General features: G+C 46.0%; 1 protein-coding gene across 7 annotated transcripts in view; it reads left to right on the top strand.

Annotated features, from left to right (window-relative positions):
• Positions 1-19,511, top strand: part of ERBB4 (erb-b2 receptor tyrosine kinase 4) — a 604,652-nt gene that overhangs the window by 217,272 nt on the left and 367,869 nt on the right. For all 7 annotated transcript variants that reach the window (XM_062602108.1, XM_062602146.1, XM_062602123.1 and 4 more), the window contains exon 2: positions 11,403-11,554. In XM_062602108.1, coding sequence (XP_062458092.1) covers positions 11,403-11,554 — 152 coding nt within the window. The remainder of the gene's footprint in view (positions 1-11,402; positions 11,555-19,511) is intronic.

The following is a 19,511-nucleotide window of genomic DNA, read 5'->3' on the forward strand; positions in this document are numbered from 1 at the left end:
GTCAATCCAGGACTTGGTTCACAACATGTGGGTTTGAGAAGGTGGGAGTTTGGTGTTGACCTGCACCTCTGTCATGCCCAGCAGGAATGCCATGCATACTCACTAACCTGTATGGAGCTGTTTGTGTGAAACTTGTGTGAATTGCAAGAGATGGAGGGTTGTCTGTGGCAGAAAATACGCTGGTTTAAGACTAGGCTGGTTTTTATACATAGTGTATAGCAGTAAAAAAAGGTCTTGCATAGACTTTCGTTACGGAAAGGTTTTTTTTTCCGCTTACAAACTGGTATCTGAACACCTTTGGTTTAATAACACACAGGTGTATTATTCCCTTTAGAAGTGGGCAAATGGGAAAATGCAACCATCAGTTTAAGGAAGGCTTGTGTAAGAGAGCACTTCAGGTTAGCTCTTTGGCTTGATGACCTTAACATGTTTGACCACCGCAGACCCCAGGACGTGGTCCCTGTTTGCTCTTTGGCGTGCTTCAGCTCCGAAGTGCAGTGTCCTCCTGTGGGCCCAGCCAGCCTCAGCATGGCCCCTCTCTGCCTGTGCAACTCCAGTGTTGTTCCCCTCATCTGCAGCACTTGCAAGTTTAAATAATTACCATTTCAGCTGTCTTACACGGGCTCAGTTCTCTTGTCTGCTTGACCAGGTTCTCATGTTGCGTGAGAGCCTGTTATTTTCATCAATGAAAAATAACCCACATGCAGTTTCAACTTAATAGACCTGTGTATATTGGCTAAAATAGTTCTCCTGCATTGCACAGTCACCTTGAAGCAATTGGGCAAAGCAGTTCAAAAATGTTGGGTTTGCTTTTACCTGTGTGATGAGGACACCCACGTGCCATCTCAGGAACTCCCTGTGAGATGGAATCATATCATCTCATAGAATGGTTAGGGTTGGAAGGGATTTTAAAGCTCATCCATTTCCAACTCCCTGCCACAGGCAAGGACACCTTCCTCTAGACCAGGTTGCTATAATAAGAGTAATAATAATAATATTAATAAGGATAAAATATTAATAAGGATAAAATACACCTGTTACACGTTTGTTTCCTTTAGTACCCAGATCTTTTTTCCAGGGACTTTTTGTGTAAGCCCTTCTGCTGTTTTGTCTCACAGGGTGTCCAGAATTAGGGGAGGTTCTTCTATCCAAAGCAGTCCATTTGTTTGTGCTTAAATTTCATAGTTATTTTAATCATCTGATTAGGTGGAATACATACTAATTACTAATGTAGTGTGAGAAGAATTGCTGTGAGAGATCTTGAGGAAACACCTCTTTTATTCCTCTTTTTTTTTAATGTCACAAGTGCCTTTTGCGTACCCTGTAACAATGTGGTGGTTGCTGTGTGCTTTAGCAGTGACTAATTACTTGCACTTACATTAGTAGATACAAAATCACCTGTCCCACCTTCCATGTCTGAGCTGTATTTTTTACCTAAGCTGTGTTTAAATCCCAGTAAGTAGGATCCAAGAGCTTGTGAGCACTTTGCCAAGTGAATTTTAAACCTCATGCAGGCAGGGAGGACCACGATCCCGTTCCCATCGCAGCGGCTGCCAGCACTCCTGCTGGATTTCTTGGGCTGAGAATCAAGCAGAGGCTGGATGAACGCGCTCCCTCGTGCACGCACAAACTCAGGGTGTTTGTACAATGTTAATTAAAATGCATTTAAGCTGAGTGAATGCTGTGGTATTCAGGGGGCCTCTGGGGAAGGAAAGAAAAAGCAAGGAGGCCAGGCGGGCAAAGGGCCCTGGCTGTTGTGGGGCCACATAAATACTGCTGGAAAGGCAACAGTTGCTGTAGCACCATGGCAAGGCTGTGCAAGCTGAGCACCCCTGGGCTCCCAGAAGAGCACTGCAGGGGAACAGGAGCCCTTCATGTCCCCAGTAAAGCAGCCCGGTTTATGAGCTGGGAAATGATTTTTGGACCAACCGTGCAGCAGATGTTCCTGGCATCCCTCGCTAAATTGATTTGTGTTGAGGGCACATGTACAAAAACCCGGTCCAAGACCCTGGCTCCCCAATACTCCCCCTACTCCCACCTGTGCATGCATTCACCTGGTGCTTGTGATTTGTGTTCCATCATTTTCCCCCCACTTCTTTCCCTGGCATGGAAAAAACAGCCCAAATCCTTCCCACTGCTGAGACCTGTAGGGTTTTCCACCACTTTGCCGCAGTAGAGAGCCAGGATACACAGTGATGGAGTGAAATGGGTTGTACGAGCCATTGCTGCTGTGCTGGAATGGGACTTGGGAATGGTGAGGGCTGGAAAGCAGGGAGAGCAACATTTGCAAACTTACGCCTTCAGCTTGGCACTTTGCTCTGTGTTTAGCTGCCCAGAAGCACATGGCCTTGTATTACTCATGATCATGTATCTGCAGACTTAGTAATCCTGGGAGGTTTTTGGTGATGGTCTATGCTTTGGTACTCTAGGGGGAGGATTTTGGTTCCTGGCATTAAGAGTTAGATTCATAAACTTGATTTTGGGTGTTGCACTCAAGTGGCTGAACTGGAGAGTTGTTCAGGAATAGTTGGTATGTGGTGGCCCTCACAGGAACAGGGTGAGTGATTCCTCCGTGTGATGGTTCAGAGCAGCAGCAGCAGCAAACATCTGCATGGACTAACTTGAACTCTGGAGTGGTGTTTAATGTCGGTCAGTTGGAAAAGGGGTGCTGGTGATGCTCATAATCATACTGGGAGACCCAGTAAGGAGGCCAAACTGGGAAGCTGGTAAAAGAGAGAGGTCCTGCCAGTGCTCAGGAGTTGATGTATTTCAGAGCTATTTGAAAACCTTTTCCCTGTCTCAAAAGGAGGCTTTACTAATTCTCCCCCAGGCCTCACTGACCTAAGGGAGCTGCTGGAAACAGAGAGCACTCAAATCTATCTTAGATAACATCGATTAATTGCTTGTTTAGGTTCTGTACTTCATTGAGAGCTCGATGGCAAATGCTGAAGGCATTTCAGTAAGGTGGGTTATTTTTTGGATCCTGCACCCAGTAAGCAAATCTAGCATCCGTCTAAGCTATCATGTACAAGTGGCCAGAAACGAAACCTTTAAATGCTTCTCTATCACAACTTGTGTGCTGGTCATTTGCCAGTTTGACCACGGGATCCAGCAAGCAGCTCCTCAGAGGTGCCTGGTAGGGGTGAGGATGAGCAGCCAGGGCCACGTGTCACACCCCCTGTCACCTCTATCCCTTGGGTTCCCCGCCAGCTTGGAGGCTTATCCAGTGCCTCTGTGTCAGAGTGAGTGCTTCCAGATTCACAGCAAGACCTCAAGGAGAGCCAGATGATAGAGCAGATGGCAGATGACTAATTTGGCAAAGTTAGATGAGTGGAAATTGTTTGCTTTAATTGCTTGTCAAGTCCAGTACCTACATTATAGTTAAGAAGCAACTATTTACCCTCAAAATAGAAATGAAGAAAGTGTGTGTGTGTGTGTGTGAGTGTTTGTGAAAAGTAGGGAGAAAAAGTGAAGGAGAAGTACCCAGAGAAAATAACTTGGTACAAAGGCCTGGGGGAAAGAACCATTGGTAAAGCTTCTTGTATTAATTTCTGTTGTTTAGTGGTAGCTGTGTGATACAAGTCCTGCAGTACATTTTCCCCATTTTGTCCTTTCCAGTTCTGTATCATAATATAGATATGACAAGCTTAAAAGAGAAAAAATGCTGGAAATACTGGCATAAAGCAAGCAGATGACAATGGCTTAACATGGTCAGCACAAGTAATTATCCTTGAAATGTCACAGTATAGATCTAGCCAATGTTTGATCCTGTTTTCTGGTAGCTATGAACAGGAGTGCTACATGGGTAAAGTATACTGTGCAGCATCCACCAAACAGATTTTGAAGAGCTTGGTGCAAGGAGAGGATGCCATCAGCACTGAAAAGTGTTATCACACATAACTAATCCTTCTTGATGAAGTTGCAATCACTGTCAGCCTTTACTGTGCCTATTTGTGTTCATGAGATTGGGAAAGAGCTTCCTTTTGTAGGTGGCATTTGATCAGCCTCTACTGGAGGTGGGACTACCCTGATGATACACATCCCTGCCACTTCCCTGGAAGTGCTAGGACGCTTTTACAATGGCATATGAAATGATATTTGGGAGTTTAGTCAGCACATTTTAGGGAATTAATGCTTTTGGTCCCTGGTGCTATCAACCTAGGGACCTCTTTGCTAGGTAAAGAGTAGAAAGGCTGTAGAAGTGTTTTAGAGTGTCCTTTTAAGTATGGATAAAAATCAGACAATCCTAGAATGGTTTGGGTTTGAAAGTGTGTTAAGATCATCCAGTTCCAGTCCCCTGCCATGGGCAGGGACACCTTCCACTAGAGCAGGTTGCTCCAAGCCCCTGTGTCCAACCTGGCCTTGAACACTGCCAGGGATGGGGCAGCCACAGGTTCTCTAGGCACCCTGTGCCAGTGCCTCAGCACCCTGTTCCAGTGCCTCACCATGTATAGCTTCACCATTATAGCTCCTTTTTTTAACTTGACTTTATTTAGGATTGTGCCGAGCTTAACTTGGGAATCCATATAACCCACAGCACTCCCAGGCTTTTGCTTATGCATTGTTTGCACATTTGCCTGCAGGTAGAAGGGGTTAAAGCCATGGTAGTGTGATTCACAAGTGCTGTCCTGTGTCGCCTCATCCTGATGACATCCCCGACAGCCTGAACGGTGGCTGGATGGCAATGCTGAGCTTCTCAGGGCCTCACAGCTGTCCAGGGGGTTCATGGCACTTGGGTTGATTGCATGCAACCGGATTCAAATGGGATGGTAATTTCTAGTGGAGAGCAGACCTCACGGAAGGAAAACACTTGTGCCAGCTGAGCTTTTAATTAGGAGTACAGAGAAAATGATGCTCTCTTTCATGACAGTCTCTCACCTAGGGAAAGCAAGCCTCCAATTTTCAGACACTCTCCAAAACCACTGAGTTTACAGGAAAGTGGCTGGTGACCTCCAGGAGTGTTTTGTCTTCTCCGAGGAGCATCTGTAAGGCTGGAAGTGCTTGCTGGTGGTCCCTCCCTTTGTTAGGACATGCCTAATTGCAAGGAAATTCAGGGCTTTGGCAGCTTATTCAAGGAAAGCTGTAAAATAATAATGAAAGGATTAAAAGTGTGTTTTCCCCCTTCTTCTGCGTGTGTACGTGACAGGGTGCCCGGGCTGTTGCTGAGAGCATGGAGCATTAATGAAATTAATAGGGATTGCTGTGGCATTCCTGGTAATTAGTTGTTCCTTAAGGGGCTGGAATATTTCCCCTCGTCTGGGGGTCTTAACAGATTACCACAAGTGTTTGCAATTATTAATACACAGTTACATGAGCTGCCTTTCAAGAAACCCTGATGCCTGTAAACCCACTGCTAATTCAGTAAATAAGTGGGAAGTATGGGAAGAGAATGTGTTAGAAAGAGATACTCACTGTTGTTGGGCTTGTCCTGTCTGGGGTGAAGGAAGGTGGATTCTCCTTTCATAAACAAGTTGCTGAAACCAGTCTGAGAGGTTAGGCCCCCTCTTGTGTTTCTGGCCCGTGTGCAAAGTGATCGATGGAGGGAGGTTGTGCTGCTTTCAGGTGGGAGATGGTGCAGGGCAGATGTGCCATTCTCCTGTGTCCTTGCCAAAGAGATAATAATAAATGTTTTATGGTTCAGGAGAATATATCCAGATGCTTAACATAACTCCCTTGGTGTTGGCAAAAAGGATGCCTCATCGCTGCTTGTCTGAATATGCTGTGGGAGAGGAGTGAGACACCAGTGCTTCAGGTGGGGGTGACCATGCCAGAGATGATGGGATTCATTCTTCCCAAATCTCCAGATCTGGAGAGGGGTTAAATAAGAAAGAAAACAAGTTGACCTCCTTCCAAAAGTTAGTTCATCTGAGCTGGGAGGATCATAAAACCCTTTAGAAACAGAACTAGATGGAGTCAAATGTGATTTCTTAATTTAATGTATAGATTTATCACCAACAGAGCAGAGCAAAATAATGGCCTAAAAAGCAGAAGCTAAAGGACTCTTTTAAATGCCTCCATTAATTTCTACCTTTGAGTGAGCATCCGAATGATTTGGCTTTGTTATGAAAAATAATGTCAATGGAAAATTAATTTCCAAGTCATGTGCATGAATATTGATGAAAAACATAAATTCAATTCAATACTCTTGATTATTACTGCTGTAATTGGGGCCATTAGGAGCTGAAGCTCATCTCTGTCATTTTCAGTAGCTGGTAATAAGCAAACAGCTGAAAGTAAAGTGTAAATGTGTGAGTAATGCCTGAAATCCACTTCTGTGATGGCCAAGCAGTGCTCTGCCCCCGCGCCTTGTGCTTGGGGTGCAGATGAGAGGTGGCAGTGGGCTGGCAGCCTGTCTGGTGGCTCTCACCTCTAGTTTGGAGCTTCCCAGGTGGGGAAGATGCGCATCCTTCAGCTTTGGGATAGCACATACATCTCTGTGCACATATATGTGTGTGTACAACAGTACTCTCTGAGCCTTGTTGCCACAATGTGGAAAGAGATGGAATGGTCAAGCTGTGTTGGTGGAGAGATGTGTTTGAGAGCTTCATGGTGTGGTGGTAGCCCTGTAGAGGCTGGCAGTCAACAGCTCACTGGGGTTTCCATCAGTGAGAACGTAAGGGAATGTCAGATTTTCCTGGGCATGTATTGGAACAGCACTGAAGGATTCCCCTCATTGACACATCCCTGTAAGAACTCCTGAGTAAGTTGAGAGCAGATGTGCTCAGAGATGCTCAACAGTGAGAGAAGCTGCTGCTTTTTTGACCTCTGTCAAAGGCTGAGGAATTAGTATTTTTAATTAACCAGGAGAGGTGTGCTTCAGGGACTGATTTTAGCATGGAACCTGTCTTTTCTTGCTGCTCATTGGTTTCTGGGGCTCTCTAAAATAATGTACAGCAAAGTGCTTTGAAGAGAGTTTATGAAATATAGATTACGGTGGTTTTGTGTGGCATGACAAGGAAATGCATTTTGTTGTGCTTGCGTTGATGCCTGTATACGGCTGGAGCATCCCTGAAAATACTTATTTTCATATGTTTATGTTATTTTGGTGCTTTAAAGAGCTCCTACAGCACATGGATTCTTTTTGTTATTCCAGGGAAGGATCAGGAGGATGAGGGGAATATGCTTGTGCTCTGTGTTGAGCTCAAGGGCAAGGGATCTCGGCATCCTTCCCAATTCCCTTTAGTGCTTCTGAAGTATTTTGGCAAATCAGACCCAGATTGATTATTTTTGCCCTGGAGGAGCTGGGAATTTCCTCCCGTGTCTCAAAATGGGGGGATAAAACTTGGTTAACTCCCAGTTCACAGCCTGCTTTCCGCTCCCAGGTTTGGCTTCCTGGTTGTGTGTGGGCACCTCTGTAATAGTACATGGCAGCAGCATTTCACTTTCATGGCAGGGATGGCTTTTTACCCTATTAGTTCTATTTTATCTTTACAAAACCACCATATCTAATCTCTCTGTTTTAAAAGACTCTCTGGGAAGAATGGAGGTGCTGTCCCAGCTCTGTCCTCCTGCAAGTGACAGTTGTGATCTCATCTCCTTCTCTTAAATACTCCTCTAGTTTTCTCTTTTGTATTTAGAATCTGGCATAATTAGTAGGTGCATCAAAAAAATCTGTGCCTCAAAGCTGAGGCACGGAGAGATTAATGGCTTAGTATAATAATGGGTTATTGAGGATCCATGGTTTTATTCAAGTTCACGTTGGGACTTCAACTTGTTCTGCAGGTCAGGGTGCTCTCCTGCTTCAAATACTGTTTGGGTTGGGTACCTGTGGCAGTGCTGTACCCCTACATTGATGTAGGATGCTCTTACTTTTGGTATAGGACTTCGAGGCAATCTGTAACCAGGTTTTTTTGTTGAAGGGAGATGACCTGTCAGGACAGCCCACAGCTGTAAAAGCTGAGCCAGGCCATGCCATGGCTGGGAGGATTGTCACTGGACACTTACTTTCCCTTGTTTCCCAGATTTTGCAGCAGAGCAGGCTGGGAGGAGGCACATTGCATAGACCTTTTGCCATGTATCAGCCAGGCCCAGGGATCTTGAACAAGGAGATGTTTTGTGTAACAGAGGACCAGAAGGGATTTCTTTTTGTAAGACACAAATAAAGTGCTTGGAATTATGAGACAAATTTAAAGGATCAACATGATCCTCTAAATTTACTTTTAAGATTTTATTTATCTGAAGGAATTGATTTCCACAGCAATATCCAAAGCTGAGAGGAGGTACTTCAGTAGTTTGGTGGTACAAAATTAACCTCGCTTGAATAAAACTTGGAGCTCTGATTTACATCTGGGCTGGCTTCACCCCCATTGAATCTTCTTGCAAGGTGAGGCTCCAGGTGTTCTTCCTCCTTACAAAAACAAAGAGCTAAATTAGCTTGCAGGAAACGTTTAATGGGTGTGAAACATGGAATAGCAGTGTTGCAGTGTATAGCTTTATTAGCTGAGCTATTGGAATTGTTTTCTGAGCTGTGTTGATCCTTAGCGCCAATTGTGTAATGGAACAGAAATTATTTATTAGTCCTCGGGAGCCTTAAGACAGAATAATACTTATTCAGCTAGAAACACAGTCTTATTGTTATAGATGCTGCCACGTTTAAGGAAGGAGCAAATAAGCTGGCTTTGTAATTGGTAGCAAACAGTTTTAGGAGTCTTCTGGCAGGGACAGGCATGGTGGAGGTGCTTGTACATCACATCCCGAGGTTGTTCCAAATAAAGCCCTAAAGATGAGCTAGGACAGAGCTTTGCATTTCAAAATGAGAGATGCACCATCCCTAGCAGCAGTGGTTAATCCTTCCAGGTGACCAGCAGATCTACCTCAGGTCCCAGTGGGACCATCTCTTTCCATCTTGGGAATCCCCCCAAATGGCTATTAAAAATACTATCAATGAAAACCTTGTTTAGACGTGTTTTACTTAGTGGTATGTCTTACTCTAAGGGGGAGGGGTTTATGAGTAAAATTTCAAACTGGGATGGTTGTGCCTTGAATTAAGCCTGAGAATGAGATGATAGTTTTTCTTTTATAACCTGAGCAAAACAGCCAGTTCTGGGTTTCTGCGGCCCAGTGCAATGAATAGATGTCAACCATATCAAGCTCTTAAACTTAGTGAGGACATTGATGTTTTAATTCTACCAGGTCACAGAAAGAAATCAGAAAATGACTTCCAATAGAATCATGCAATGGTTTGGGTTGGAAAAGACCTTAAGATCATCCAGGTCCAACCAGACCAAATGTAGTCAGGCCTGTACAGTGCCTGTTCACTTTGTTCTGTGCTAAATGAAACACAAAACCTGAAAATGATCTGATAAATGATAAAGCCTTCATCCTGTGCACAGCTTGCAATGAAACTAGCCCCTTCTCTCCTTCCTGCTATGGTTCAGGAGGACAAGATTTCTGCTCCCATTAGGTTTGGGTTGGAAAGGACCAGGATCATCCAGTTCCAGCCCTTTGCCATGGGCAGGGGCACGTTCCACTGGAGCAGGTTGCTCCAAGCTCTGTCCAGCCTGAGCTTGAGCACTGCCAGGGATGGGGCAGCCACAGCTTCTCTGGGCACCCTGTGCCAGCTCCTCAGCACCCTCACAGGGAAGAGCTTCTTCCTTGTATCCAACCTGAACTTCCTCTGTTTCAGTTTAAACCCATTCCCCTTTGTCCTAATGCTACAGTCCCTGATGAAGAGTTATTTCCCATTTCTGGTGGTGGTGTAGTAAGTAAACAGTCAGTAATAGTACTCAAAAAGCTCATTGCTTTTGATATTTAGAAAAGGCCCTGCATCATTCAAAAGAGCATATTTTAGCCAATTTTAGTGATTATGCCTCCAGTCATGGAGAGTTTTGTTTGTATTGATCTCATCCAAGAATGGGAATGGCTCCCAAAATGCTATTCTGATCCAGCTCATGTTTTGCCTAGTACAATGCCTATTTAAAAAAGCTTGGATATGTTCAGGTTAATTTGGTCACAGGTAAGAGCAACCCACAAACTGAAGAGTAAAAGGGGAAAGAGGAAAAGTAAAAAACAGAAGTAAAAATGCCTAACCCCACGCTTGACCATTTCAATAGCATTGCTACCCTGGCAGGCTGAGAGCTGCGTGACAATCTGCAGTTGTAAAATGCTACTTCTTGTGATTCGTTCTGCACTGATTTTTGTCATTGCTTGATGCAAAGCAAGCTCATAAGCTGAGCTGAGCAGCAGCTTGGAACTGGACATCAGAATTGAGAACAGAGTAGAATACTAAAGGGAGTCTTCTAAAAATGAACTGTATTAGGATGGGGTTTCCCAACTCACCTGACATCTCCAATATAGTCTGGTGACTTGTGGAAAGAAGATGTGGATATGGATCTGGAAAGAGGGCCATGAAGATGGTCAAAGGGCTAGAGCAGCTCTGCTCTGGAGACAGGCTGAGAGAGCTGGGCTGGTTCAGCCTGGAGAAGAGAAGGCTTCTTAAGGGGAGACCTTAGGGCAGCTCCCAGTGCCTAAAGGGGATACAAGAAACCAGGGGAGGGGCTTTGGACAGGGGTCTGTAGGGGCAGGACAAGGGGAATGGCTTTAAACTGCTGGAGGGAAGGTTGAGATGAGCTCTTAGGCAGAAGCTCTTCCCTGTGAGGGTGCTGAGATGCTGGCACAGGGTGCCCAGAGAACCTGTGGCTGCCCCATCCCTGGCAGTGTTCAAGGCCAGGTTGGACACAGGGGCTTGGAGCAACCTGCTCTAGTGGAAGGTGTCCCTGCCCGTGGCAGAGGATTGGAACTGGATGAGCTTTAAGGTCCCTTCCAACCCAAACCACTCTATGATTCTATGATGTAGGTTTTGCTATTGCCTTTCTCCTATTTAATTGCATAAAGCCAGCAAGAGCTGAGGTCTTAAGGAAAGTTATGGGAAAACTCATGTTGGGTATGAGCCTTCTGGTCAGGTTGCTCTTGGCTTGACCAACAGACCCTTCTGAGCATTAGCTGAATAGGGAGAATACTGGGTTGCCCTGGTCAGCTTGGGTTCATGGGTCTTTTCAGCCTGTACATTTTATTGTCTGTGATGGGTGCATCTCTGTTCAGTGTCTGATTCTGTCGCTGGCAGAACTAGTTAGGGACCTTGCTGAGGGCTGGGTTTGACAGTTTAGGTTTGCATTTTATCTGCTCTTGTGCATTTTCAGCCTTTCCACATTTGATGGTGAATACCAGCACCTCATCCTATTTGATGTCTTTAAATTGCTGAGATACTCATGGACCATATTTGTACCTTTCTATCTCTACTGTTGATAATAAAGTAACTCATGTTGGGGTTTATTTGCAGCACCCAGTCCTCTGAATAATTCAGGTTTTTGTTACAATTACCCGTATGCCTGTACACAAACTTTATTTCCTTCTCTGCTCCTTTCCCCACTCATCCTGATTGTTTGCCTTGTGGTTTCTTGCAGTGTGTGCCGGCACCGAGAACAAGCTGAGCTCCCTCTCTGACCTGGAGCAGCAGTATCGGGCTCTGCGCAAGTACTATGAGAACTGCGAGGTAGTGATGGGCAACCTGGAAATCACCAGCATCGAGCACAACCGAGACCTCTCCTTCCTGAGGGTAAGCAGGCTGCCTTATTTCTTCCCTCTGTCTTCTACGTTTAAGGGTCTAGCTACAAGTGCTGGACAGGAGAAGGGCAGGTCTCCTTCCCATCAGCTTCAGTGCGTAGAAGAGGGTAATAAAACGTCACACGTGCAGAGAATGAGCAGTGTCATTGGTGTGACAGATACTCTGAGGATGTGTTGTTTAGATTTATCCAGGGCTTGGGGAGAAATCCATGTCACTGCACAGGAGGGTGACACCTTGCAGGTCTGTGTGTTGCCAGCAGGGTTTAGGAAGGTCAGAGTGTCATGCAGATATGCACTGGAGGCTTGGAGAAGCTAATCCAAATAAAATGCTATAGATGGACTGATTGATAGACTAAGCAAGAGGAGGACTCTGGGTAACATTTGTGGAGCTTATAAGAAAAAAGGGGGGAAAAAGGTGATTGTTGAATGAATATCAAACTTTCTTCGTGTAAGAGACTAGAATTGTGAGCCTACTTGAATCTCCAGTATCCAGGGGAAGTCTGTAATAGATGGAGGCTGGCCTGCCACTGTGGAGCCTTGGTTGTGCCACTCTCTCAACCCTCCTTACATCAAATTCTGAGTAAGTATCATGCTTTTGGGTTTGTGAAGGACCATTTTGATGTGGTTTGCACATTCCCTGTTAACATGGCAACCAGGAGGAGGGAAGGATGAATGCTGAATTGGAAGAATTTAAGCCCATCATTATCTGATGTTTCAAAACTAGTTATGGTGGAAGAAATACCCCAGTAGAGGAGTGATCCAGTGCACGTAGGTGGGCATCTCAGGTTGCTGCAGATGTTGTGGCTGCAACATTGAAGGAACTCATATGGGGGCCATGGTAGGGAAGGCAGGCTGTTGCATTCTGTGCTGATTGTACTTTCCAGCTCAAGTCAAGCCATGGCACAGATAAGGGTTTACCCTGCTGGTATCATATGGTATTGCTCATGTATACCTCTGCAGAATGCCCGTGTCATATTCCAGGATGTGTGTCCGTATGGAACTGACATTTTCCTAACAGGCACATAGTGGGAGCAGCGATGTTGCAACCCGGCAGCAGGAAGAGGGCGGCAGGAGTAAGCCCAGCAGGTTGTGTTACACTCAGTCACTTGGTTCATGGGTGAACCTGGTGCTCAATTTCAGTTTGTAAAAACATGAACTTTCCAGTCTGGGTTCTAACAAAGGCAGAGCCAATTCTCCAGCAGCCTGTTTAGCTTTGCTTCGTGTTAAATTTGTGAGGGATTTCACAGGGTTTCCACTCTATACATTGGCCTATATTTACTCAAAGAGTGCACCAGGCTGCAAAAAGCCCTGCAAGCCAAATTCAGCTACCAGATATGTCTGGAGTGAAGTTTGGGGTGCTAATTGCACTCAGACTAACAGGTTGCCTGTTAATTTGAGCGCCGAATGCCTAGGAAGTAAATGCTATCTATACATTTCACAGTTGTAACAGGTGGGGAAAACACATATGCTTGTGCTCTGAAATAGATATAGCCTTGGTGCAGCTGGACTAACGTTTCCCACTGCATTAGACAGGCGGCAGATAGATACTTCCTGTGAGGGCAGGAGCCCCACGCTCAGGCATTGCTGGAGTTTCAGATGCCTCCTGAAGCCACTGTGGGCCATGGCTTGAATTCATCTTATCAGTTCTCCTGCTTTGGCTTTCCTTCCTTCTTATGCTGCCATGTTCCCTGTAGAGAGCTGCCATAAGCAGAGTAAAGTATTGGTGGAAAGTGGGCAGTAAAATCAGCAAATGAGAGCAAAAAGAAAGGGCCACATGTAGTAAAGGAAGGTGGCTCAGCCCCTTGTGCTTTTTGGTGACAGCTACTGTTACTTCTTTATTAGTTTTACTACTTCTCTTCCCTGTGTCTGCCCTCTCACAGATGTCTCAGCAAAAAGCAGAACTTGAAGCAAACCCCAGCAAACTGGAAGTCTAGTTAATATAGTAAATTGTAGTCATTACAATAGAAAACCAAAGAGAGGAGAATGTTTTTGGGGAGGCAAATAAATAAATAAATGCCAGCATATTTACACTGATGATTTGACATTCACTAGTTAGGCAGTGTTACTTGTTTTATCATTTGAATGATTGCTTTAATGACCAAGTGAAGGTGGCAGATGGGAGAAAACAAAAAGAAAGGCTATTTGTGTGTCTCAGACTTAAATGTCATGAACTTGTCGTGCAAGATAAGGGTCCTCCAGCCTGCTCCGCTTTTATTTAGGCTCTGTTGCAAAACCTGCCCTCTTCCTCCACCAAAGGGGCCTCAGCTGGGCAGTTGAAGCACCCCTGGTTTGCCTGTACATCCAGCTGATGAGTACTGTGGCTTTGTAAGCCTGCCTGCCTTCGCCTTAGTGCTCAGCTTAGCTGGGCAACTTCTTGCCCAAGGACAGAGGGAAGCCCTAGTGAGCTAGGCGTGTTGAGCCTTTTTATCATGCCATAGTAAATGAATACCCTAAATGAATTGAAGTGGAAAAAAACCCACCATAATTTTATTTACCTTGCAGAGGAACATTAAAAGATCAGCATCCCATCTCTTATATTTATTTAGACATTTATTCCCTAAATAGATTTGCTTTATGTCTGTGAGTTAGCTCTCTGGATATCTGCTGATTAAGACTAAGAAGGGCTGCCTGTCACCTGAATGAAGTGCTCAACCACTTAAACCCCCAGGCCTGTAAGTGACTGCATGGCTTTGAGATCATGAGGAGCTTCATTTATGTAAGAAGGGATTGCATGTACCAGTGTTTTTGTCCTAGCTTGTATGTGTGCAGGACAAGGGGGAATGGCTTCAAGCTGAAGGATGGTAGATTTAGATTAGATATAAGGTGGAAGTTCTTCTCTGTGAGGGTGCTGAGGCACTGGCACAGGGTGCCCAGAGAAGCTGTGGCTGCCCCATCCCTGGCAGTGTTCAAGGCCAGGTTGGACACAGGGGCTTGGAGCATCCTGCTCTAGTGGAAGATGTCCCTGCCTGTGGTGGAGGGTTGGGACTGGATGAGCAGTAAGGTCTGTTCCAAGCCATATCAGTCTGGGATTCTGTGATAAAACATGTCTAAGCCTGAGTGCTGGGAAAGGCGGGATGTTTCTGACAGCAGGCTGATTGCTGTTTTTCTTTGTTATTCTTCTGAGGCTCAACCTCCCCACAGAAAATGTACACTGGGTTAATTCTCTTTGGGGTCCCACCACTGCAGGCTCTGGCAATGAAACAAGGCTTGGATTAATTTAGCATGTCACTGCTGGAGTAGCACCTGCCTGTCCTGACTAAGGCATGCTCTCCACTGGCATTGAGGACAGGCACTTACTGTTTGCAAGACCACGATGGAACTGGGCAGGACAAATAATTGGCTGGAAAACAGACCTCGAGAGCTCCCTTATCCCAGTTTCATGTCAAGGCTTAGCCAGCAAATCAGCAATCAGTCTCCCACTGATTCCTGACCCACTAGCATCCTTCAGCTAACTGCACAGGCCAGGCTTTTGTGCTAGGACTTGTTCTGTGAAACTAGAGAAGCTGATTGAGCTGATGCATGTCTTGAGTTGAGATTTATTGCCCTGCTTTGGATTTCAGGAAGAACACATCTTGATAAAACCTCAGCTCATGGACTGGTTCATATTGCAAACAACTGTTGGTTGCAGAAGTGGGAAGGTAGTTGAGTTTCACTAACAGTTTGTCTTGTGGACAGTTCTTATTTCTTAATAGCATCTCCATAGTCATTTTTTAAATAAAATACACAGTACACCAGAAAACAATACTTTGAAAACACTCTTGTTCTGTTAAGCACACTTGGGAAACAGGAGTTATCTTCGACTAATCCCCAGCCTTTTAGCAATTCACAGTCAGTAAATTATCTCCTCGTGCCTAGGTTTTATTTAACCGTACAGATTATTTATTTTGGAAGACATGATCAAAGTTACGTTCTGTTCCCTGCAATCATTCTTCCAGATGATTATGAAACTTATTTCTTACTGCAGTCAACAGCCTTCAAAAATGATCTACCACCACTTTATACATTCTTGTTTCACTTACCTCTGTGGTGTCTCTGGAGCACCCTCAGCCATGGGCATTCTGCTTAAAAACAATAACCTATTTTGAATTCTTTTTAAAGCTTTTTGGTCTTTTATAGCAAAATGAGTCTAAGCAGACCCTTCTGAAGGCTCCACTGGCAGAGACTCAGGCATGGAGAGAGCCTACAGTCTGAAGGGAATGTAGATGTGTTGGGAATGGGAGCACAGACACAGGAGGATATTGCCTTGTCTAGTTTGCTCAGCAGCTCACCGATGATACTGATGGCTCCTGAAGGCAGCACAGCTCTGCATCCTCTTCTGCAGCAAGATGGTATCTTTATTCCCCACTGAGAGGCTTCAGTGAGGTCCCAGCTCAGCAAAAAGAGAGCAGGATGTGTAGTGCCTGTTCTCCAAATGACAGGTTATGGGGTGGCTGTGCCTATGTGGAGGGGGGATTTCCCCGAAAGTGCAGTCTGAACCTACAGAGCAGGGATGTTTGCGGGTGGGAGAGTAACCTGTGTCCTGTAGCATTTAATTTAGCCATTATTTGTCCTTGCAATTGCATTAGGAGAGCCTCAGCTGCATGTGTTTTGTCCTTGGCTGGCAAGAAGCGAGGATTTCCAAGTAATTCTGGACCTGGAAATCAAATACATGTATTTATGTATTTGTAATTGCCCTCCCAGGACCTTCCGCATTAGAAAATGAAGCATAAAGAGGTGAATGGTGTGTCAGCAGTGGCATGAGGGGCAGGGCTATGCATGCCACACAGATCCAGGTGGAAAGAGGACACCCTCCCACTGGCTGTATAAACCTGTTGAGGACATCCTGTTCACGTAGTGCTGAGCACAAGTGCTGTGCTGGGTGAGTTACAAGAGACCAGTGGCATTCAGGCCATACTTCTGGCATGGACAGGATGTTTTACACTGGCTGTGATCAGGCACCAACTGTGTTGGATGAACCTGAGCCGTGTTCAAAGTGGTTTGGATTGCAACTCAGAGGGTGGAGAGGAGAAAAGCCTGACTGCAGAAAGCACATGTGATAGAGCTCTCTTCCAGGACAGCTTCTTCTGTCCTTTCCTATTTCTTTTTCAGAAACAGTTGCTGGAAGTAATACCAGTTGTTTAGACCGGTCTCAAAATGGCCAGGGAGTATTGATTGCCAAGGTGAGGAATGGCATGGATTTGTGGGATCTTCCAGACTTGTCCTGTGTTGGGAAGCGGGTTGTGAAATGGGATGCCTATGAGTAGCTGAATGCAGGCACTATTAGGATAGTTGGTGCTCCCATTACCCTCATCCACTGATGTGTGGGACAGCACTTGGCTGGTTGGTGCCTGGTCCCTGCTATTAAAGACAAGTAACACATGCCACATGGTCTCTAAACATAATCTCATCCCGACCTCACTGATCCCAGAGCCTCCCAGCTAGTACATAAAAGGCATCTAGTGCTTACTGGCCTAAAGGTGTTCAGAAGTGTTACATGATAATTGTGCTTCAGTTGCTTATCCCCCTCATGTTACACTGATAGACCATCCGTGTCTCTGCAGAACCTCTTTGGTGTAAGGCTGTAGGTGCTGCTGTGCAGTTCCCCTACTAGATGCAGTGTGGCAGCACAAAGTCCCTGCTCACACCTCTCCTTGCTTCCCCCACAGAAAGCTGCCTGCATGGCCACCAGGCTCCCATCCCTGTTATTCTGCCAAGGCTTCCCCCTTGCCTACTTTGGGTCCGTGGCCCCTGTGCTGCCCCTACGCCATGGTACCCTCCCACTAAAGCCCTGGTGGAGCTGCACTGAGGGGTGACCCTGAGCCTGCTCTCACCTCCCGTGTCCTTCTCACCCTGCCATGACAGCCCTGCTCCCCACACAGCTATTTCAGGCTCTTGCAGAGCCTGTTTTAATGGTGTTTACAAACCCAGCAGCTTCATCTCTCCAAGCAGCTAATGCTTTGTGTAGGCCCCCACAGCCAGATTCTGACTCGGGTTTTATACTCCTTCCAGCCCTACTCTCTTATAGCTGTCCTGGGCATTGCAGCAGGCAGAATAACTTGGCTAGGAGGCTTCTTCCTCTCTCATACGCAACACCAACCTCCTCTCCCTAAAATAAACTGGAAAACCCACTTGTGCAACCTCTCTTCCCCCTCTCCTTTCCCTACCGGCAATGCACCACCACCAAGCAGCCCAGATCAGCTCTGCAATGGAGTTTAAGCTTTGCTTTCAACTGAGAGTAACTTAAAGGCTCTGCAAGCTGGTACTCTTCTGTTTGAATTACATTTTTAGCTTCTGCAAAACAAACATAGAAGAGAATTAATACACAGTTAATCTTCAAGCTGGATTTGCCAAGCTGTAACCAAATATATGTACATTAGCTATTGCCCCATTAATTTAGCAATTATTTTTGGTGGCTCTGTATGAAAGATACAGTTTGGAAGAACCACTTGGGTTTAGGAAGAGAGTCGCGTGCTGTGCAAATGCAGGCTTCAGTTTTGGCACAGGGATGGACTGTGAAGTGGCTCTTTGTGTCTGTGTGTGTGCCAGGGGCTGTACAGCTCCCCCAAGGAAGCATTTGTATGGGGAGGGCTGCAGATGATGCCCTTTTCCAGGGGAGCCTGGGCTTGCTGGGAATGGTATTGGGCTGCTCCTCACATCCTGTTTGCTCTTGGGAGTGCTACAAAAGCTGCTGGGGCAATAGCAGCTTCATTCCCTTGTGTCTGTGTCCCTGTGATAGATTTGCTGTATAAAACACATGCTGTCATCTGTGTGGAACAACTAGTAGGTGATGTGAATAGGCCCTTCACTGACACATGTGCACCCACTATGGGGAGTTGGGAGAGGCTCTCCCAGCGTTGCTCTGGGAGGATGAGGGCATGGATCCCAGTGTCAGGCTTTGTTTCCCCCTTCTCTTGGGTTGGTTGCAGCCAAGAGCTCCCCCAGCACTCCCGCAGCCTTTGCCTGTGTCTCTTTCAGATGGGGGGAGCATCCTTCAGCTGTGTCACACGTAGAAAAGATGAGAGGTAAAGATTTGAAGTCCAGAATGATTAAGGAGTCTCTTTAAATTGTCTTTTAGCATTTCCCTTTCAGCTTCTATTGTATGGGAAGCACCCCACCTCCAGCCACCTGGGAAGCCTGTCTTATTCATGTGCATGGCAGCAGTAGCAATTCTGGAGCAGGAGAAAGATGAAAGAAGCTTGACTTAAATTATTCAGAGTAACCCAGACCCATGCACATGCTGGAGATCAGTAATGCCTTTTTCACTTGCTCCCCTGCTCTCGTGGTTGAAGTAAAGCTGCCCTTTTTTGGGCAGAGCAGAGCAGCCCCAGTGCTCAGGAGCTGTTCCTTGTGATGTGAGGTGGGATCTGTCCTTCTCAATGGTCCTGCTGATCCTCAGGAGCGCTTCTGGCAGCTTCTGGGTGCTGCAGGGAGTGCCTGCAAGCCCAGGTTGGAGTGGGAGCATTCTTGCTTGTGATGAGGTGCCAGCTATGGCTGCAGGTGATGTTTGCCATTCCATAGTATTGCTGCCCCATTCCCAGGCCAATTACTGGGAAATTATGAGGTATAAGAGGGCCCAGTACCAAAAATACACCCAGGATGTGGGGTTCACCACTCCAGGTGGATTGTTTTCCAGGTTTGACAGAGCTAACGTGGTGGATGGGTGCCAGCTGGCAGCAGGTCAGCCTGGGTAGCTTGTGGAGGATGTTAATGGTAGTGGAAAGCATGTGGAGGAGCTGGCATGGTGTACCCTCACCCTGGGAATGTCACAGACAGGTCTGGGGGCTCCTAGCTTAAACTGCTGAGCAGTCTGTGAAATGGATTTGTTCTTGTGTTTTGGTTGCGTAGCATCAGCAGTAGCCCAGAAGACCTTTCTCCTAACACAGATCTTGTTCCCTGCTATCTGGGGCTGCATCTCGGGACACATGCTGACGCCAGCCCTTCCCTTTGTGATCAGTGTGTGCTGGTGGAAG

This window comes from Pezoporus occidentalis, unplaced genomic scaffold (genome assembly GCF_034315485.1).
Source record: "Pezoporus occidentalis ecotype Australia unplaced genomic scaffold, CSIRO_AGI_Poc_V1 ctg118, whole genome shotgun sequence".
Taxonomy (NCBI): domain Eukaryota; kingdom Metazoa; phylum Chordata; class Aves; order Psittaciformes; family Psittacidae; genus Pezoporus; species Pezoporus occidentalis.